General features: G+C 40.6%; 1 protein-coding gene across 8 annotated transcripts in view; it reads left to right on the top strand.

Annotated features, from left to right (window-relative positions):
* The window catches only part of RGS7 (regulator of G protein signaling 7), a 257489-nt gene extending 235061 nt beyond the window's left edge, over nucleotides 1–22428 (top strand). For 4 of the 8 annotated variants that reach the window (XM_059841686.1, XM_059841685.1, XM_059841682.1 and 1 more), the window contains one exon: nucleotides 5370–5845. In XM_059841686.1, the coding sequence (XP_059697669.1) occupies nucleotides 5370–5528 (159 nt within the window). In that variant the 3' untranslated portion in view covers nucleotides 5529–5845. Of the gene's footprint in view, nucleotides 1–5179; nucleotides 5846–22016 lie in introns of those variants that run through there. The other 4 variants (XM_059841687.1, XM_059841691.1, XM_059841690.1 and 1 more) reach the window with 3 other exon arrangements.
* Nucleotides 22429–22704: the final 276 nt, after the last annotated feature.

Below are 22704 nucleotides of genomic sequence, written 5' to 3'. Positions count from 1 at the left end.
TCAGTGGTTCATAGACTTTCTAGATGTTTAAACGAGTGTAATCTCTTTTCATGTTAAAATCTATCCCTTTTATAGAGGAAAAACCGCATAAACAATCAATTTAATCTGTTAATCAAGAAATTTTACTATATGAATAGGTAAAACTTGTGTACCCTACTGTGCCAGACCAAAAGCTCATCTAATCCTGAAACCCTGCCAAGGGATAGACTTTCCTCAAGTATTTCATTATCCAAGAAATTCAATGCAGTTTCAGCTCTGGAATCTCATTTTGAATTTACTTACAGGTTATTTCCAAAATTTAAACAAAAAGCCAGTTAGTTAGAAAAAATATAAGTCACAAAGCTACTTATTTTACAAATACAAAACATGAATGAAAATAATAATTAATTGTAGTAATGAAGGCCTTCTCCATTTCAGGAAGAGATGTCTTAATTGTATTTGAATAAAAAGAACAAATAAATAATTGAAATTTTTATTTTGGCCTATTAATTAGTAAGAACTTCTAGTTTAAGGAGTTTTTTTGAGAGCTGTGCCCACAGAGGAAAATGGTAAAGCACATGCCAATGAGGAATGGCCTCCTTGTGCTGCTCTGCAGTGAGCGGAGCTAAGCTGCTCTGTGCTGGAAGAGAGGAGCTTAGGAGTAACACTTACACAACCTGGGTCATCCAAGTGAGGAGCCAGCACAGACTGGTCAGGTACTGGGCCAGAGTCTGCCACTTTCCAGCTGACAAAAATGTACCTTATTCTTAGGCTATTTGCAGGAATGAGAACTGCAGAGAGGTATGGAAACTTGAGGAGTCAGGACCAGGACAAGCATACTAAAAAAATAATTTTCTTGTGCATCAGTTCCTTGGAAACCTACATTTCAGATGGTTATTCAAATTCAAACTACCCCATCTGGCAAGAGGTTTTAGCTTAATCACAAATGAGAGCAGCTCATCAGTAAATGCAAAGTGCAAAAGGAGAGAGAAATGGATGTCGCTGGATTTGGAGTGAGCCAAAAGAGGAAAGCATTTGTTCAGCCACTGCCTCCTGCTTCAGATCATTGCAGGAAACAGTTTGGCCCTAATGAGAAAGGAACAAAGGGCTGCAAATCTCAGCCAGAGGCAGAAGGATTTCCCTGCACATGTAAGCACTTAGCACTGCAGCTGTGCTGACAACTTGTCCCCCAAATTCAGTAAATACTAGACTTGTCCCTTTCCTCACATCTGAAAGAGAAATACACCTGCACAGATGGCTGACAGCAGCATCCTCTGGAAGCTGAAGCAGAATTCTGAACCCCAGAGCAGTGCTGAAGCAATTCCCTTGTGCTGGTAGAGCAAGGGTTGCCTCACCATGGAAAAGGATTTACTGCTGCTTCTCCCATGTCTCTCCAGACGTGCTGCTGTCAGGGGCTGTTTGCCCCCCAGCTCTGTGTTTACTGCCGTGCAATGTCATTTGGAAGCTTTCCCTGCTGATCTGGCTGAGCTGGGAGTGTGCTGCAGGTGTTTCACACGTGAGCAGATGGGGAACTGAGACCAAGGAGGGCTGCTTCTCGCTCCACATCTCATTTTGCTCACAGTGGGACTCCACCTCTCCTTCTCCATCAGATGCATGGAATTCTCTTTTCTAGTGCTACCAGTATAGGTCCTGAGGAGTAGCACCTGCACTGGCAATAAAGAAGCATGAAGAAGGGATAGTTGAGGTTGCATAGCAGAAAGGAAGATAATCTAAAAGGAAAAGATATGATTTCCTCCACCACACATTTCAACTCCAACACCTGTAGACGTGTCATATTGAATTCTTTTAAGGCACCTATGTAAGGAGGTTGTTGCTGACTTTTTTCTTGGATCATTTGAGGTGTTAGTGTCATGCTGCATAAATGGGTCAGTCAGCACAACTGTATTTAGCAGCATCTGTACCTAGCTTTACAATTTTGCCCCTTAAATTCGCTAGAAGTAAAGCTGAAAACTCCATGTCAAGCAGTTAGTGTGTTCAAATAGGGACTGAATGCTGAGGCCGATTGATTTGGTACTTTTAGATGTACTTCTTCACTCCAGCTGCTGTGCTACCTTCTCATACTCTGACTCCCTTGTCAGGGTATGTGTGCAGGGTTCCATTTTGGCATCTGCATTATTAGTAAAATTCTTAAATTGTTGCAGTTTTTATGTCCAAATTGCACTAATACAGCCAAAAAAATCCTAATCATCCTTAGAATTTAGCCATATGCTTCTAAATTTTGATGGCAAGAATACATTAAAAATATTAAGGAATTCCTTTTCATTATTCAGATAAACATTTACTACTTCTGATTTGCCCCTCCCCCAATTTTCTTTAATCTCATTAGCACAGGAAACATCTTCATATGCTACAACTCTGAAAAATGCCATGTTAGATGCAGGTTCCCAAATCAAAATCTGGTTTACATAAATGCTGTTAACATTGTATCTGAAAGAAATATTTAGGCTCAGCTCTTAAATTATTACCCACAATGGATGATCCTTACATCAGTCTGTAAATTAAGTAAATCTGGAAATCTCCTAGAAGCAAGCAGTAATTATGAAACTCTACCACAGAGAGCTAAAGTAGAAGTATACTCTGGAACAGAGTTTGAAAGGAATATTTTGTAAAGTGGAAAATAACAAGTCCCTGCAGATCTAATAAGAAGATGTGATAATTCTGTATCTGGGACTGTGTATTAAAAGCTTATTTTCCTAATCGGAGAACTTATTATGATTCAGATAAGCATTTAAGAAAATCTCTTAAGGAGGGTGTATCTTCTAAGCTGTCACTTTTCCAACTTTGTGATAAATTAGAACCACTAAGGTGTGGAAAAAGACCATTTGTTGTTGTTGTTGTTCAGATGGAGGTTTCTCTGAGGCAGGGAGGGGAGTTGAAGGAAGGGGCCATCATCCAGAGAGTTCCTGATCACTGTAGGGCTTTGGAGAAAAAATAACCAAAGATCAGTAATATCCAGGGATCGAGTTATGTGGAACACAGAAAAAAATTGTCATGACGTCTCACTGTGTATCTAGGGGGAAATTCAAACAAAATGTAGAAAACAATCACACAAATCAGATCAAGTAATAACTACTTTTTGGCCTGATTTTATGTCAGGACTTCCTGTTTTATGTGATAACACAATTCATTCCTGAGATGCTAGAATTTGTTTATGATCCATCTAGAAATTCCAGAAATTTTGAAACTTTTAAATAGTTGTTGCAAATAATAATAAAAAATTATTTCACAGATTATACCACAACAGGCATTTATGCAGCTTTCCAGTGTAGTTTTGAGCAAATTTTAACTAATTGAGAACTCCTGGTTTTAGTGTTTTAATTAAGTGGGTTATGCAGTCCAGTCCCAAAGGGAACTCATACATGTTTACAGAAAGTAGCCTGACTTGTACACCCGTAAACTTAAGTGCAAATAACCTAATGAAAGGCAAAGATAAGCATATGTTCAATATTTTCTGAGATTATGTCTAGCACCAAAAGTCCTGATTTGTCTAATGAAATTGTCAAACAAAACATTAATCTCAGAAACGCTTTTAATGTTTTAAATTGCGTTCCAAGGCCACACTGCTGTTGAGGCTCTTTTGGCTATTTAAAAAGAAAAAACATCTTACCAATTATGTTTTCCTCTAATGCAGCTTACCTGCTGCATTAGAGGAAAACATAATTTAAGGGTTAGAAAGTATCAAGAAGGTGTGAATTTAATATACATAGAAAATGGCAGATTCAGAGAAGACAGAGCGCCAGGAAGGAGACTTTCTGTCTTTCAAAGAAGTAGGTAATAATACTGTCAGGTGATATGGGGAACCTGATGGATGACCAGTCTAACCCAACAGTGCAAATCACGAGCTCCCTTTCAAATTATGTGGTAGGGGAAGTATTCATCCTAATTTGTTCAACTTGTATTTCACAGTACAAAGAATAAAAATAGTTATTCTTCCTTTTATGAGGACCCACTTTGATATATTGCATTTGAGCGAATGCTCAAGACCAACTTACAGATCCCTGTGAGCTTAAATTTAATTGATAATGGCAATAGACATTAAATTGTGTAATTCCAGTGAGTTATAATACTGCAGATGGCTTAACAATTTATTGATATGGCAGAATATGTTCATTTACTGCCGAAAATGAAGCATCTCTCCATAGTTACAGTATTTTTTATTGTATTCTCCTTGAAACCAGTTTGATATTTCTAAATTGGGCACTTGAAATGAATATAATAAATGTAAGTATTAAATATCTAACTGGCGAGTTAGAGCCATTTTCTATTTAATGTTTTATGATATATATGTGTTATATTGTCAGGGTATGCCTGTGATGTCAGCTTGCCGTGCCAGCTCTGCCTCTGTTGGATCAGAGCCACAGTAGGATGGCACTTGGAGAGCTAACTCCTTTTATGTGGCCATAGGAGAGCTAGTTCCTGTTCTGTGGTTTCTGTCTGGCTCAGATGAAGCTCAAATCTGCCTGAAATATACCAGAGTGACATACCTTACACCATCTTCTTTATGCTGTAGACCTAGCTCTTGTGGGACAGTCATTAACACCTTATTAAAAGAACTTGTTAAACAATTGAAACCACATCCTTGCAACAGGAGGAATGATGAGGAAAACAACAATATGGAAATCCAACACCTTCAAAGCAGTGTTATGCAGTCACATGTAATATACCTGACCAATGTTCCTTATAAATAGTAAATATGGTCTCAACCAACCTATAACTGTGTTCATGGAAGAGCTGCTTTCCTACAGCTATATATGCAATCTGCCTCTTGCTTTCTTACCTTAACTCGAAAGTAGCTTTTTTGTCCTCAGTGACAGAGCTACTGCAGTTTGCACATTCATCTTTGCAGCAAGCACAATGCACTCCTGCTTGTGGTAGCCTTCAAGTTCTGGGTGTGACTGACAGCAAAAACTTCAACATCAGTTTCTCATCAGCCAAAACCAATCTTGTTCAAAAATGGCCTTTAAATTTGCTGGCTTGTTCTGTGAAACAATCTGGCTGGCTGGCAGTGCAGGTGTTTAAGTGTAATGGCTTCCTGTGGTTTAAGATTTGACAGACTCCAGTTGGTGCCCCTAGTTATTTGAGAGTGATGTGGCAACACTGAGTGGTTGCTGATGAACAGGTTTGCGGTGATCATGCCTCTGTTTTCTGTTTTTGTTTTTTGTTTTTATCTTTTCCTCAGGGGAAATCGCTCACATCAAAGAGGTTAACCAGTCTAGTGCAGTCCTACTAAAAGGATCACCTTGTAGCATGGAAGCAGACTCAAATCATTATACATACTTTGTAGCTCACTGATTGCCTGACTCAGAGGACAGTAGAACAAGATGTTGCATGAGCAAGGACCTGACTTGTTTTCTTTTGTGTATACTAAGGCATTACAGACTCCGAGGGACTCTCTAGCCTTTCGATGCCTCCATTTCGAAAACTGTCTGCTCACTTCCTCCTTCATATCAAGCTGGATCTGTGTCTTTTTATTTTCTGCAAGCTCAAGTACAGTGAAAAAAAAGCTTCTGCTAGGCACAGTTTATTAAAAAAATACGTCAATCAAAAACTGGAAGAAATGTAAAAAATGCATATATTAATAAATATACATATGGCATCACATTTATTGCACAATAAATTAGCACAGAAGGTTTCATTTCACTGATGTATTCACATTGAGAAAGAAAGCCTGTGTCTTTGTCTGTTGTCTGTATATTCTCTGTTAATGTTTCTTGCATTTATTTTTATACCATATTTAAAAAAAGAACACCTTTTACTCCAGATGTATTAAAGTTGATCCTTTCTCTGTAAATTTGTGTATGTTTATATTGTTGTTTTATCTTTCATTAAAAGATGCAGAATCTCTTTCCTTTGGGAAGTTTGAGATTTTAATATTGAATCTGAAGATTAGTCAAGAGCAAAATGATCCCCAAAAGTTACACACCTTGTGCTTTCTAAAAAGTGACATGAAATGGCATTTTCTTTCTCTCAGTGACACCTAATCAAACACACTTTATTGATAATCATTTACTTTTTCTTTTCTTTTTATCAAGCTAGCAGCAGAGAGACCTTTCCCGCTTGCTCATCATCGCATAAGCAAACCTTTCTTTAAGGCAGGCCCTGCTGTTGTGTAACAGCGCAGCCTGCGCAGCCTTTCTGTCGCCACCCCAGGGCGGATGGGCTGGACTGCACTTCCTTAGGAATGGACATGAACAAAGCTGCCTGAGAACACAAGGGTGCGCTTGCTAAATAGGAAGGACAGTGCTTCTTTCTCCTTGCCGTCACTGGCGACGCAAGGCAGCATTTTAAGCTGAGAAGGTGGTGCTTTGGGAGTGCTAAGCATGCGGTCTGTGCAGCAAACCTCCGCTAGCAAGGCAGGAGCAAGCTGTCATTTTAATTCCAGGGCTCTCTCTGGGGTTGCTGTTGTGTGTCCACTGCTGAGCTTACTCACACACAGACCTGTTGACAGATTTATGAGCGTGTGTTGATGTTGCCCGTGAGACAGTAGATATGGAGCTCCTGAAGCTATATCTGAACTGCAACCAGAAATCTGCTTGGCCTGAGAAACAACACTGTTGACTGATAGAGGTGATATAAGGATAGCAAGACAGAATCTCAGAGTAGGAATAAAAGGATGGGAAGTAAGTCAAATGACAAAATGCTAATACCTCCAGGGCATGGTAGGGTGCACATGACAAAGAAGCCTTTTTAGCAATGCACAGAATAGACTCAGGACAGCCAACTTTACTACCATCTGTCATGCTGACTTTGGTTTGGTATTGAGAATCTCGTTTCAAAGAGACTGTGAATCCTAAACACGCGCACCCACAAAGTGGGATGGTCATAGATACAAGGAGACAATCCACTTGAATGCCTTAATACCAGAGACATCTCATTGAGCATTGGAAAACCACCTGCACTGGTGCCATTAGGGACAGGACTGTTGCACACAGCAGCTCTGGGCAGAAGGGAGCTGGGCTGCCTTCTGCAGGGAGCACTCACTTCTCCATCGGCTCTGTCAGTAGCCTGGTGCAGCCACAACCAGGAATGCAGCATCTTTAAAGAGGCAGTCTGAGTGAACCCAGTACAAAATGTATTACAAATCCATGAATGGCTGTTCCCCGTATTCTGCTCAGCTGAGGTTTTTTGAGGTTTGGGGTTTCTGTTTGTTCATTGTTTTCATATGCCACTGTGTTTCTGGTTTCTAGCTAGGATGACAATTACTGCTTTAAAGTGTCTCTGTTTTTGTTAACTCTATTCTAATAAGCTTTTGTGGAAATACCCCATCAGAGCTGGGTTCTATCAAGATCTTAGCAAGAGCTCCATGTAGGTCAACTCAAAATATTCACAACCTAGGGAGGTCAGATGATTTTTAGTAACTAGCTGCACTGAATCATAGATCTTAAACTGAGATTTAATTTTACCACAGAAATGTGAGCTCTGAGACATGAGCTTGGGGCCAGGCAATCCACAGAAATCTGAGCTCTGCTTCACTTCTCACTGCCAAATAGAGATATTTATTTCCAAACTCCTGCTGCCACCAATTGCATCAACTGGTATATTGCCTCCTTTGCCTTTGAAGTTAACTAATTAGATACCGCTGTCTGCTTCAAAGAATCACTGGCTTCAAATACCTAATGTTTCAAATTCAAGCATTAGGCATTTCATGCCACTTCACCCTAAGAAATCCTTTTTTTTTCCCAAATCACTTTGCAACACCAACTGGTCTATAAAAAGTCCTGGAGCATTGGTATATCTGAACCCATTCTGTACTTATTCTAGTTTTTTCCTGATGGTTTAACTCCGTCTGGCAACTAAGTACCATGCAGCCACTTGTTCACTCTCCTCTACCTCCAGTGGGACTGGGAGAAAAAGAGGAAAAAGAAAAACTCATGGGTCAAAATAAGAAAAAATTAATAATTGAAATAATTTATATTAATAATAACAGTAATCTTAATGAAAATGAGAGCAAGAGAGGAAGGAATAAAATCCTCCACCCAAGACAGACAGGTGATGCACAATGCAATTGCTCTCCACCTGCTGTCCGATGCTCAGCTCCCCGAAAAGCGATCAGCTCCTCTTGACCAGCTCCCCCAGTTTCTCTACTGAGCGTGGTGTTTCCATGGTATGGAATATCCCTTTGGCCGTCCTCAGGATGCTCCCTCTCAGCTCCTTGTGCACCTGCTCCCTGGCAGAACATGGGAAACTGGAAAGTCCTTCCCTTAGGGTAAGACCTGCTCCACAACACTGAAAGCATCAGTGTCTTACCAACAGTATTCTCATGCTAAAATACAAACCACAGCACTGCACCAGCTACTAGGAAGAAAGTGAAATGTATCCCAGGACATTTCCTTTCAAGAAATATGAAGTCTGTATTGAATGGCTGTCTTTCCCTGTATTTGCACAGGATTTAACATGATGTCTCTAAAGTAAAACCAGGCATTGCTAATAAGGATTTCAAAGTAGTCAGGGAGCTGTGTTAAAGTTTCATTTGAGCTTGCTTCAAGTGATACAACTCCACTGTTACGTATGAGTGAACTCGGCCCAAACAAAATCATTCCTACTACTAGAGGATTTTTTAAAGGCTTATCTACAATATTCTGGTAAATCACCTCATCACTGTCATCAGACAGTGAGTGACACAATACTGGGACTGGAAACTCCAAGCAGGCACAAACTTCCTTTTTCTTCCCCACAAAGAAAAGCTAAATTTGTTTCCAAATTTATACAAAGATCCACTTCAAGAGTTAAGATTATCTCAGATAAAGGCATGCTTGTACAATAACTGAACTGTTGCAGTATGACTTTGGTTACACAACAATTTACCAATTAAAAATGTCAGTGAGGCCACAAATCTGCTGAGGAAAAATGGACCAAGAGAGAAAATCACTCTGAGGGGACCATATTTCTTGTCTTCTAGGGAAAAGCCATCAGTCAGTGTCTCCTGGCTCCACCCAAGGAGCTTAAAACCCCCATGTGAGATATTAATTGTAATATTCCTTAAAACAACGGGTTGGAGCTTGAAACTTTCATCTGAGAGTTGGGGCTCTTCTGCCTCTTTCCCCAAATATCCTCGTACATAAAACAGCTCTAAAGCCTACAGGATGAAGTGTTTGATGGTGCTGCTATACACAGATGGTTTCGTATTCCCAGATGAGGCTGTGAAGGAAAATGGCTGGTGGGAGAGGCAGAAGATACCCTGGCATCTACCTGACAACAGCAAAATATTCACCCATTCCCCTGTGAGAAGCAAGTAAAAACAGTCCTTCAACCCTAGAAAACTAAAGGGAGAGAAAAAGGGCCTTACAATAGTGATGAGTTAAATTGCAAAATGCTGAGCTGAAACAGTAGTGGAGACCTGCCAAAAACTTGACTCAGTTGAGGGTGAACACAGGAATAAGAAATGGGAATTAATTGTGGTGACCAGAACAGAACCAACAAGCAAGGAGAACTGGAGAGCTGAATAATTAGGAGCAAGAGAGGCAGAATGCAGCTGGTAGATTGCCAGCCTGTTGGCCACAGCCATGCTGAGCTGGAATAAAAACCTGAAAAATCAGGCAAGATAAACTGTGAATGACACCTTAAAACCCAGCAACAACATTTTGTTTCATCTAGAAAGCAATACTGAATAATAGTAAAATATCCTGTGTTGCCTTTATCAAATTTCACAAGACATAAATGCCAGAAAGTCTCCTAAGAAATAAAAAATAGGAGGGCAACAAACAGTTCCAGAAAACAAGACCTGTAGGAATTAATTTAGGATGTTTTTTATTAAAAAAAAAAAATTAAAACCAAAGCAGGTCATCAAAGTGAGGAAAGGCTGTTTATGGTATGTAACTGGAACTAGGAATTGGAAAAGCCAGAGATTTATTTGTGGCTCTTCCAATTCTTTATTTTTATGCATGGTGAATAACAGATCTTTGAATTTAGGTTTTAAAATGGACATGTTTTCTATGTCTTTTCTAGCTAAAGGTATAATGCATAGAACTAATATTGCACTTATTATAGTTGGTGCATAACACCAGACTTGTAGTAACAGAATTTTAATAGTTACAGAGATTTAAAGAAAATAAGGTTTTAATCCCAACATGTTCAATGGAAATTATCAGCAAATTATTTGAACATATTCTGTGTCCACAATTCATTTAAACAAGTTGCTAAGTGGTTGTGACTCATGCCAGTCTGACTTTTGATCTGACTATGCTGAACAGATTGTTTTATTCTCCTGTGAATTGAAGATATGCTGAAATCCCAATATTAAAGAGGTGAAGGGGAAGAGAGGATGAGTTCTCTGAGGGTGGATTCCCCTCCTCATGCTGTTGCGGACTGTGGAGTCCTCAAGTGGCATTGAAAGTACAATTGAAAGTGTTTTGTTTGAATATACATCCACTTGAGGGCTGCAGAGTCTCTCCAGGCAGTCATTATCTCTGAAACTACAAAATTTTGTTTCCCTCATATCTAAAAATAATCTTCCATGCTTTGATTTATCCCTTTATTTTTGACCAGGCCGCTGCATTCACTATATAATATAATATGTTATAATAATAATATAATAATATGTTCCTAACATAAATGGACATTGCAACATCACAGCCTCCTTTGGTTTTCTTACTGGTTTTCTCTGAAGTGTGGAGTGATTTTATTACTCTTCTCTGGGCCAGGGGTTCTTGTGGACTTCTTGGAGATGATGCTTGCAGGACTCCCACCAGGGTTTTACAGGAGGAGGTCAGAGGATTGTTGTTGTACTTCTGCCCATACACACAACTACAGGACCTGCCCATTTTGCAGCAGATGGCCTCTACTGAACTTTGCCATTTTATGATGCCCAGATCCTGTGCAGTCTAGCATACATGGTTGCTCCCCTTTGTGTGTAGCTAACTCTTGGGTCAGTGAGGTGCTTTGAGATGTCTCTTGAACAGCGCTGTCCTTTTTCAGACCATCTTTCTCTTTTCCCAATATCTTTTTTATCATTATTATTTTTTTTATTCCGCCTGTGCAGTACTAGCAGTCCTTTTTTTCTGGTGGTATCTTTATGTGAGAATGAGGAATCTGCTGGCCTGGCTCTTTAACACAAACACTTGAATTAGAATGAGTACCATCATCACTATTTGCTGTAAGGGATCTGTATGTGTAAATTGCAAAGAAAAAATTGTCCAGATAATAAACTCTGAGAATCTGCTCAAATGCTAGATGATAGTCCTTATTTACAAGTGTGGACATGGACAGTAAATATCAAACAATATTAAGACACGATGGTAAATGTTACCTTGTTAGTGGCATTTGCACAATTTTTATTGTACTTTGCTCCCAAAATATATTCTGCTGCATTCACCTTCATTGGCTTTCTTTTTGATTTGACTAGATTTTGAAATATCTTGTTAGATTCATCACAGATGTCATCTTTCAAAGGGGGTACTGTTTCCCACCCTTCCTCTTAACCTGGCAGCTGCTCCTTCAGTGTGGGTATCACATAAATGAGGCATTACATGATGCACATTATCTGTTCTATCCACCTTTTTATTTCTTTACCTCTTTCATGTTTAAAAGATGAGTGGCAATGACATATTTAATGTGACTTACTTTTCTACCTTTTTTGCTGAGAGTAATGTATAAGCAAAAATCTATGAACTTTTTTGAGTTCATCTCTTTTGATGCACTATTCTTCAGACAACTTTTCTTTTAGATTCTCTTTCTTCTCTAGCACCCCCCCATCAGTAACATCTTTTTTTAAGATTCTTCATCTTTTATGTTTTTTTCCTTTGTTCCTGTGGTTCTTGCTCTATTGATCTCTCCCACATGGTCTTATGGTGCCCACTAATGCTCTCTATACTTTCCTTCTCTGTTTTGTCCTTCTTGGAACTAAAACAAATTATTAAAGAAACCCCAAAACAAAACAGAAAGCATTAAAAGAAAGGCAGATCAGCGAAAGGGCAGGGGCTGATGTGGATGCACAACGTGCCTTTGACTGTCCTGATCTCAGGGACCATCCTTCCCCCAGCAGTCTGCCTCTTCCCTTCCCACCCTGTTCCCAGGAGCTCTCCACTCCTCCTACAGCCACTGCTCCTGCAGGGTGAAGGGGAAGGGCTGGAGGCAATGTCCTGGGGAGGAGGGTGCCTGTGCACCTTCCTTCCTCACTGCTGGGGAGGTGTCTCTGGGAGCCTCAGGAGACACGAGGGAGGTCAGTTATTCCCTTGCTTCAATGGGTGGAGATGGACAAAAAGTGTGACTCCTCTGGTGCCCAGGACTGCTGGAAAGAAGGGGGTGGGTGTTGGGCCTTTCACTCCCAGCATCACAATTTGGAATAAGTAAGGAGCTTGAGCTTCTTCCATGGTAAGAGTGAGCTGAGGGTGTGCATGGAGTGAGGCAGAATGTCTCTATCTGTTATCAAAGAAAGTGTCTGTGGGAGGCAGTAATGAAGATTAAAGCCCAAGACTAGGAAATATTTCCAAGTCCTGGTCCATACTGGTCTGGATGGCAGCTCCAGTGACACCAGTGAACAGGCCTGTGGAAACTCATGTCGTGCCTAAATCACAGATAAAATGTGTTGGGGGAGGAGACACAAATGTGGAATTTCATCAACTGATAGAGTAAACTGCTGATACAGTTCAGACATTTAGATAGATATGCTCAACTAATGAGGGAATTGGTTTCCACACACAGAGTTATTTTTAGGGAACTGTTAAGTTTTTAGTTCCTAAGTTATTTGGGTGACTCCATTTCTCCTTCTTCCATCCCTTCTGAAGTAGTTAAGCAACCTTTTTTTGACTAGCAAGGTTTTGACTTATCTCTCTTCCCTTGAGTTCCTTCTCAGCTGTTTTCCTAATCCTTTTCTGACAGTATGGGAGACCCCAGCTATAAAGGAGGAGCTGCAGCTGCTCTCCCACCAGTCCATTTGTGTGAGCAGAGGGGAATTTTCACTTCCATCCTAATTTTTTCCCTGTAATTAGAACATTGAAATATTGGACTTTCATTTTGTTCCAAAGGGCTTTTTCCCAGTACAATTCCCATTGTACAGACCCATATCATCTACCTTTTCTGTATGCATGTGGTATTGGGAATAAAAAAAGACACATTTCACCCCTCAACCAACTAAAAAACAAGCATGGAAGATTTGATTTTTAGATCTCTCTTCTGCTGCTGGTCAGAGCTAAGTAGAACAACAGATAAATACTTTCTCAAACCTTATTGCTGTATTGAAACTGTACTGTGGGATCCTATCTGCAAGGAGTGCTGGTTTTTTCCTGCCCCAAAGCATACTTCCACTGAAATCAGAGATGTGAAACCTTTCAGACCAGCTTTAAAATACAATTACCCTTTAATCCTAAAATTGTGCTTGCTAGCTGGATGTCAGTGGTGGAATCTCTTTGGTACAGTAGGGTGGGCTAGTAGGGTGGATTTGGGGTTATTTTTTTGAAAGTTGGTTTGGATTTCTCCTGTTTCTTCTCTCACCCCCAGACCAGAAGGTGTGCTGGGAATGCACCTTTATGTCTCTAGAAAAGCTTTGGAAGACAACCTCTTTCCACAGAAAGCATGGACTAGGTGAAGTGGCTTTGATTATTTTGTGTCTTTTAATAAGAAAGGGAAAAGCAAGGGTTTACAGGCCCAGAAGTCTTCAAGGAGAGAGGAGGGAGTGATAAAAATAACAAAACCAGCTGCTTTTATTGTACATCTAAATAAAGATTTTTTGATGTTACCCTCATAGCATAGCAAAGGGGAAAAAAAAAAAAGAAGAAGAAAAAAAGCAAGAAAGAGGAGACAAGAAAAAACCTTTCCTTGCCCAATGTGGTGAAGATGTCTGATGTTGCCTGGAGAAGCTTCTTCGTTTTCAGATCCTGAGAGCTTCTGCACCAGGATGGAAGCTGGTCATTACTCCTCATTACTGAAGCCTTGCCATCTTGTGTATGCAGCAGCAGCTCTACCAGAGAAAATCTGTCTGCAGCAGTCAGCATCAGTCCTTCATGTAACACAGAAATGGCTTTTTTAGCAACTCCATCCCCTGCATAGTCCCACTTTCTGTTTTATAGGTACTGACATGGTAGGACCTGCATGGCCAGTCTATCAGCACTGATTTGCTGCACTGCTGCTGCAGTCTCCTGCAAAGGAAAAATGTGCAATCTGAATGGTACTACTATGAATTGTGTAATACTTGCTACAAAAAATACTCATTAGAGAAATTTACTGGATGGGGCTATTTTGGTATTTATTACAATGCATTGTTTGAGAAAACTAAATAGAGCATAAAATCAGAAACAAAAGAAGAAAGTCAAAGCAATTTTCTTTAACACAGTAGAGCAAACTAGTTAGGTATTATCAAAAGCCTGGCGATTTTTTTTTTTTCTTCCTTTTTCCTCCCGTAGTCCTGAAGTGATCATATACCTCTTTCTTCTATTTGACATTTTCGGTTTGAGTCTTGCTGATGTGTGTGCTGACAACAGATCGATATTCATAGGAAACAGATAAACCCCATATTCCGCTCCTCCTCTAAACCCTCCTCTGCGGCGATGTTGGAAGGGGCTGTGCTGCAGTTTCGAGCTTCCCTCCCGGCACCAGCCCCCGAGAGCTTTGCCGGGTGCGCGCGGCCGGGCGCTGGCTGTCCCCGCCGGGGCCGCAGTGACACCTGCGGGAGCGCGCAGGAACCGCGCCGGGATGCTGCTTCGAGAACAGCAGGACCCCTCTGTGGCCGCGCTCACACCAGCGCTCCCTGTCCCCTCCCCTGGCGGGGGACAAATGAAGCACCTTCTGTCATATCCCAACAGAAAGACCGTGGAAGATTTTTGTCGGGTTACGTCAGAGAAGATCGCGTGCTTTTAAGAGGATTCCTGGGAGCCAGTGTTGCTGCACTACATGAGCTCCTCCTAGGATGTTGGGGTTTTTTCAAGATATATTTGGTTTGTCAGAAATTTACTTCAGTAGCCAGTGGCACTTGGTTTAAGAAGGAAAAATCAGAGTGCTGTGCAACCAAATATGAAGCACCCCCAAAAGAAGAAGTAAGAGTGGCAGCTACGGAGCAAAGCCAGAACATCAAGGTCTGATTCAACTCTGGAGACATGCAGAGGCTGAGGACTGATGGAATAACCAGTTCTACTTCTGCTAGTATCATGTCCCCAACACAGACTGCCCCCCTTCCAGCTGGCTGCCCACAGGGAAGGGGAATTTGGAAGTAATGCATGGGAGCCCGTAGTTGTTCCTGTTTTCCTCCAGAGCAATGAGATTTTGGACCTATGATCTGTAAGCAAACAAGCTGTTCAGAAGGAAACCCATTGCTTTCTGATTTTGGGGAGAACCTCTTGACAAAGGCCAAAATATAACTGGTTAACAGCTGCCAGACTGCAGCAGTATGGTCTGTATTGCTCTCCATGCTTCATTTGTTCTTCATTTGTTCATTCCTGTATCTTGTTAAGAATGATAAACCAAATCTAAAAACTGTGCTTGATTTTCCTGGGCTTCCACCTGCGCAGTTTCATTGATTTTGGTCTTTCCTCTTCTTCTCCAGAACCCCTACTACCTCTGATGGGATTGCTGAGAAGCTCTGATTCTGTATTTCAACCTTTTTTAATCTCTTTTTTTTAAATATATCCCATTCCAGCTTTACCAAAGAGCCTGTGCTCTGCCTGTAAGGACAACAGGCAAACCAGGAATAGACACCCTAACGATCTCAGGCACTGAGCCATTCTGGGCAGGTTTTTCTGTTGAGAACCATGTATGAGGAGGATCTGCTCTCCAGTTTTGAAAGCTGGAGGATGAAAGAAATACTTTCTCTCCATTAGTAATAGTCAACTAACCCTCATAACATAATGTTTAATGAAAAATACTTTAGGTATTTGTATATAATATTGTTTTATGTCTGCAGTTGATACTATGGGAAAAAATTGTCCTGGCTTTAGGGGATGGAGAGGAAGTTTGTCTTTGCTTGGATATATAGCACTACCCTTTGGGATGGTGTCATTTGATAATTCCTGCCACATGTTCTTATGAGTAGGATGTTTTTGTTTCCTTACTGTGTCTCCCCTCAAGTCCTGCTGGGTAATATTTCAGATGGTCACGGTCAGAAAAGGCATGTGACAACTTCCAGATGTTCAAATAATCAAAGCGATCTGCAGATCTAAGGGAGCACACCAGCAAACAAATGGAGGATAACTTGAAGGGCTGCAGTCTAGGTGGGGGGTCACGTTCACAGGAGGTGTAGCAGGCTGAAGGGTAGTCTTTTATTATCTGGAGAATTCACTGATGTCTAGATCATTTGCTAAAAATGAGGTAGTCTGATGATGTGGCTGGGCAGGCAGTAAAAACCTAAAACATGGGGTCTGGTTGTGGCTTTCCCACAGCTTGGAGCAGAGCTGGCTTCCCTGGGGAGCAAGGAAGGCTCTCATAGTGCACCATAGCTCTGTGCTGAGCTGGTGTCTGGGCTCCAGCTTCCGTGATGCATCTGAGACTAAGAAATGCCCTGCTGTCATCCACACCACCACAGCATCTGGAGCTGCATCCTTGCTGAGCTGGTGGTGCCTGGGACAGGGCTGTGTTCAACTGAGAAAGGGAAGGGCACATCTCAGCTCAGAGAAACCTGTGTGCTTCTGTTTTGCTCCAACCTGGCTTGTAGAGGCACTTTGTATAGGCAGCTTTTAGATTTGGTTTGGGTGCTAATAGCTAGTGCTAAGCTGAGTTTGAGGAGCCCTTAATCAAAGCCCTTCATCACCCCAGGTGACTTTTGTTAGTCTATCCTCCCAGCTTTATAGACACAGACAAGACAATTAAAAATGTGTGGTGAGACACAGCATTCCTCTTTGGGAATGTAGAACCGTTCATCACCAAGATTTAAAGAACTCATATTAGTCACTGGCAACCTGGAATTTGTAGAGGTGAATGCGCATGACTGCAGTGTGTGTGGAGCAGCAAGGAACACCAGGATGGAGGATGCATGTTGCTTCTGTGACACAGACTGAACAGTCCTGTTTCTGGTCACAGGAGGGACAATGTTCACTCCCCACAGGATCCTATAGCAAGTTTCCTGATGCCTTTTTGTACACTGACATTTGATGTCACAGTGCCTGCACTGCTGGCACATCCTTTGAAACAGATGTTCTCTGCATCTGCCCGCTCTGTGTGCGACAGGCACAGCTCTGCTGGAAGATTGCTTTCCAAATCCTTCCAGTGATGGAAAGGGGTGGGCAGTATTACTACTACTATTTCTATTAATACTAATTTGTTTGGAAACTGCTGGCTCAAAACCTGGCTCAGCTGCTGATGAAGAAGGGAAGATGTGCTCATGAGAGAGCTTCTAGGGTTTTGAACTACAGGCTGATGCTTTTGAAGCATAGCTATTTGGGACATTGCTACCAACTGCTCTTTCCCCTTGGTAATAAGGCTTTATATGACATTTCGTGCAATCGTCTATGGGTCTTTTGCTGCCTGAGAGGTAATGGTGTAGAGTGCTAGAGAATTGTGTTCCACTCTAGGAAAAGGAGCAGCTTTGTGACAGTTTGTCCATCATCAATAGCTGCTTTTGTCAGCTGGCTTCTCCATATGGCATTCCTGAAGCACCTGGAGAATTTCTGACAAAATTAGTCTTTGGTTTTGTGCAAAGAATACTTTTGTATGTACATGGAAGGGGAAAGACCAATACACTGCTCTCCTGGAGAATCAGACTTGTGCCTGTGTGCTTGGAGGGGCCTTAGCATGAGGAGGGCATTGATAGCAGCTGTGGGGGCTTGGAAGAGACACAGCACAACATGGGCAAGCACACAAAAGGAAGGAGGATCCTGCAATGCATGAGAACACTGGTACCTGAATGTGCTGCAGGAGAGTAGTGGCCGTGAAGAATTAGGTCTGCATCATATGACCGATAATTATTGTGGAGGCCCATCTCTGTCCTGATCCATGTTCGTAGGACTGAGCTAACAAGGTTATCTTATGTAGTAAACTGTGAAAATATTAAAGGCCTGTATTCTTCTACTAGCTGGGGCATTGACAGCACATGCTTCCATCATTTATAATGTGGTTGTCAAGACTGCAAGGTCTTTGCCGACGTCCACAGGGAAAGATATAATTATGTATAGTATGGTAATATTATGTACGGTATATTAAAAATGGAAACCATTCATTGCGCTGGAAGCCAACTCAAAAAGGACAGATGGGGAGATGTGATAAGGGAAATAAAGCTACTACAAACCAGAAAACTGTGGGAGAAACAAACTAAGTGGCCTCTGTCTACCAACTACCCATCTGTTGGTCATCCACCGATCTCTCTACTAGCTACATATTTGGATGTTACTATTTAAAAAATAGACAAGGGAGCAGCATGTGGAGGTCTGGCTGGGACAAGAGGAAAGCAGCTAAAGGACCTTTTTACTGGCTGGTAAATTCATGCCTGGTCTCCCTTCAAGATTTCATAGTTTAGAAAGAATTTCAGTTTGTTCTTCAAAAGATGCGTCAGTCTGTTCTGGATTAAGAAGACAATATGCCTTCCACATTTACTCCCCCCACAAAGACTGATTTTTGGAGGATTTACTAGTCACTTCATTTCAGACACATTTCTTAACAAGGTGGCTTTCTTCATGGTTAAGCTTAAATTCTGTCCTTCCTGAATCCTATAAGGCTCACTATGTAGTGTTTGTCCTTTCATGGTCATTGCTGATCGCTCGCTGCACTCACTGTGCTCTACTAAAATTGTTTTGTCAGGGTAAAAAATGCAAATTAAAACATTCTCCAAGAGGGAAGACCCCAAATATAGTTACATAACAAAATTTACCAAATCATTCCCAAGCAATTTAAAATTGAAGATAAATCTTTCCTTTACTAGCAGATGTGATCTTCCCAAAGCTTCAGACATGAATAATTTCTCCGAGTTTTCCTGCTGTTTCAATATCCTTTCCATACAGAAACCAGCCTGTGCCTCTACCACCTATTCAGGAAAATTTGGAAACAAGGCCAATGATAGATATCTTTATCCATTAAAATCAATGATCATATTTTAATTTACTTTCTCAGTTTTCATTCCCTTCCATTCCTTATTTGCAGCTGAACCTCCATTTTCCTCCCCCTGACCCTGCCTTTTTTTAAATGGGAATCTAGGAAGTTCCCTCTATTTTCCTTTCTCTGCCTTTTATTTCTTTACAGTCTCTAGTCTATTTCCCTTATTTTAATAGCCATCATTCTCTGTTGACTGCAGATCTTGGCTATATCCTGATAAAGTCAACAGAAAGGTTTTCCCTGAAATTTCAGACGTGTTTCCATATTGGTTTTTCTTTCCACTCCTCTCCTTTTTCTTCTTGATGCCTGGCTGGCCGATTTAAACAAACATTTTCAGAACAACTTGTCCTCAGCTGACTAAACTGGTAAATAACAGATAAATATAGTTTCAATTGGGAACAGCTTTCTGGCAAAGGATGGAGAACAGCACTAAAGAAGAAATTTTCTCACCTTGAGTCATGGGACCTGGTTGGTTAAATTAAAACCATTTACTTAACCTGCGTGTAAAACATGCAAACAGCAGAAATGTCCTTTACTTGTACTGATACTTTGCGCTGCCTACAGTACCCTTGTTGTTGTGAAACACAAATAGACCATTTTTCATTCTTTCTTTGAATCCAAAGAAGCAAAAAACCAAATTTATATATTTAAGCAAAGGCCAAGGCTTATTTTTTCAGTCATTCTTTTTTTTTTAACCCATCACCTAGAAAGCTCTGTCATAATCTCTAACTTGAACATAAATTGATAGAATTATAAATTCTTTGATGTCCTAAGGCTGGCTGCCTCCCATCATAACTCAATCTTGCTGCTACACATTACTGTCTTCTTATCAAAGTGCACTTCGCCGAGCGTGCAAAAGGGATGTTGCTATGTTTGTTAAGATGATAATTTGCATATTTGCTATGAAGCATACAGAGGACTTTTATATATGCTTTTACATGTGTTTATTTGTACAGAGGGGCTAGAAATCGAGATATTACAGTGCTTTTGATATATAGAGAGAAAATAAAAAAACAATTCACAATAGTAAGTCATTGTATTTTGAAATTTATCGTAATAAATTATAGCAATAGTTCACACAACCCAGCTATTATCTCAGATTGTCTCTTTGCAGAATCACAAAAACAATCTGAGTCATCCTGACTTGATTCATGTTCAGTTCCTTTTTGGGAAGACTTCCCTCACCATCAGGCTGCCTGGTAGCATTTCTTTTTTTTTTTTGTGAAAGCTCAAATTCTGTATAACAGTCCCACAGCCTATGGTGGGTTCTGCAGAATGAATCATGGAAAATATGCATCCCTGCTTGTTTGCAGCTGGTTATTTTTGCTGAGGTCCATGTGGAAAGAGAACTATGCAATTTTTTCCTCCATGATACGTGTCTTTTTAGCACTCTGATAGGAATGGATTAATAGAGACTTACCAAACATATCAAAAGATGCTCAGCATTTCAAAGAGGGAAAGGAGTTGACATGCAGACTCAAGGTTGAGTATCAACCATTTTCAGAAAGAAAGTTAATTTATTTTTATGAATAAAGCATGGCACAAGAGAGTTGTTTCCCTTTTCCTCCCAGGGTCCTTTTCATGGCCTGTCACTAAATTCTTGTGAAACTTTTATTTATATTTGCTGTGGCTTTCATTTCACCTACGTATGTTATATTAACTGGTACATGCAGAATATATTATTTTAATTAGTTCATGGAGCTGATTAATTAATAACTTGTTGATCTTACCTGAAAAGCATGACAGGAGCACAGAAAATTACTTGCACTTGCTACCCTTCCTTACATTATTTGAGAGAGACCTCTTTGAGCTGAAAATGCAGCAGAGTAACTTTATATAATACCTTAGACATGACGTGAATAATAATGTGTGACTTCAGGAAAATGAAGGTATGTAGAGTACCAGTGACACTGGCTAATATTTCTGCAGTTGAACAGTTCAGCAGTGAGCAGCCTTGCTTCTGACAGTGTCCTGAAAAATTATGGTACAAATTTTATTATTAGTAATAGAAGCATAAAATCATCACTGAAAACATTACAATGATTACGAAGATTACCAGATTCCTCCATCTAAAATGAGGACTGAAAGAACTTTAGAAGCAAAAAGTTGAAGTGTTTGGTCATGTGAAGTTGTATGACTGAGCAATTGTCATTTATCTGCTGGACAGAAGTGAAGTCAGGTTCAGAGAAACAAGTTGTAGGGGCTGTATGAGCTGTGGGGAGAACACCTCACCAGGGGTCAGTGGGCTTAAACTGGCTATGCTGGTTCATGTCCAGGGCATTAGCTGGGTGTCAACTCCAGGCACAAAACTGGTTGGGAAGTAATGTAACCCCTGGGAATATGCATTTTTGGCATGAAGTCCTGATTTCTTCTGTATGTGTGTTGAGCTTTGAAGTACAGTGTTTGCTTCAAGCACTCTTAAAGATTGCTCTGAGACCAACCAAAAGGCTTGAAAGCATCTTCGGATAGAAGTGGTAGGTGTGCACTCATTTAAGCATGCCAAGAAAAAGTTAAAGGGTTTTGTTTGTAGATGGTAAGTATTTACTTCAGGACTAATACTCTTCCAATCTAGCAAGAAAAGATATAAAAAGATCTGGTGGCTGGAGCTGGACAAATACACAGGATGAAAAGGCTACACATTTCACCAGGGAAATACTTAGCTACTGGTGTGGATTGCAAGAGGTTATTGTGGCTTTTCTACCATTAGCAATTTTTAAATCCAGAATAGATGTTGTTGGGATTTTTTTAATCTAAAAAATTTACTCAAGTTTAAATTGGATCAAATTCAAGGATGTTCTGTGTCCTAAATTATGTGGTTAGCTGACCACACAGTGACTCCCGGTTTTATAATCTGAAAATCCTATTGCTCTGACAAATAGGGCTGGAGGAGCTGTCACTGCGATTGATGACTTGGATTCATGGATGCGCACTGTGTTTACTGGGGTCAGCGCTCACCTTTCTTCCTTGTGAACCAGCTCAGCACTGACTGTCCAGGCTGCAGAACTGCTCTAAGCAGGCCTGTCCTGCCTAGCCCAGGGATGCTCCTTTTTCACTTATTTCTCTCCTCCCAGGCTGGAACCCCACATTCCTTTTTCCGAGGAGCCAGGAGCCACCTTGAACCGGGGAACTTCTGTAGCGCTTTGAGAGTAACCATTCACAAAGACCTTACAGCTCTGAACTACAGCACGCACAAAGAACACTTTTTTTCTAACAACTACAAAATGCTGCAATAAGCTTTGCTCCAATGAAACCTCTGTTAGTGGTAGTGGAGCTTGGTATGTTAGTGACTAAGGATTTGACTATCAGATAATTGCAATTATATGTTCTTTCCAGAACAACTTGCATTATTTAAGAAGAAAAACAAACTCCAAGCAAGCTGGTCAGAGGTTTTGAAATATTCAGATGCAAAGCTCCAAGCTTTAGCCATTGGGGTACACTGCAAAGTGCTGCTAAGCAGGCAATAGGCTCAGGATTTATTGCAGTGACTGAACTTACAAATACAGAAAGTTCACAGAAAAGCCTGCTCTTGTGAACTTTCAACCAGCATTTGCAAGCTAAGAACCCATAGATTACTTATATAATAAATGGATGCATATCTGTCCAAATGTTTAATAAAGATACTATGTGAGAAGCATGTAAAAAGTCATTTTCCTCTGCAGTAACAATATATTTTTTCTATTGTATACAGAACAGTCACAATAGCAGTTTAAATCTTTTGAAGCTTCTATGTTCAGAAGATGATATTTTGACAACAATTAT

Source organism: Haemorhous mexicanus, chromosome 3 (genome assembly GCF_027477595.1).
Source record: "Haemorhous mexicanus isolate bHaeMex1 chromosome 3, bHaeMex1.pri, whole genome shotgun sequence".
NCBI lineage: Eukaryota > Metazoa > Chordata > Aves > Passeriformes > Fringillidae > Haemorhous > Haemorhous mexicanus.
The sequence above is the reverse complement of the archived record's forward strand: the minus strand, read 5'-3'. Positions and strand labels throughout refer to the sequence as shown.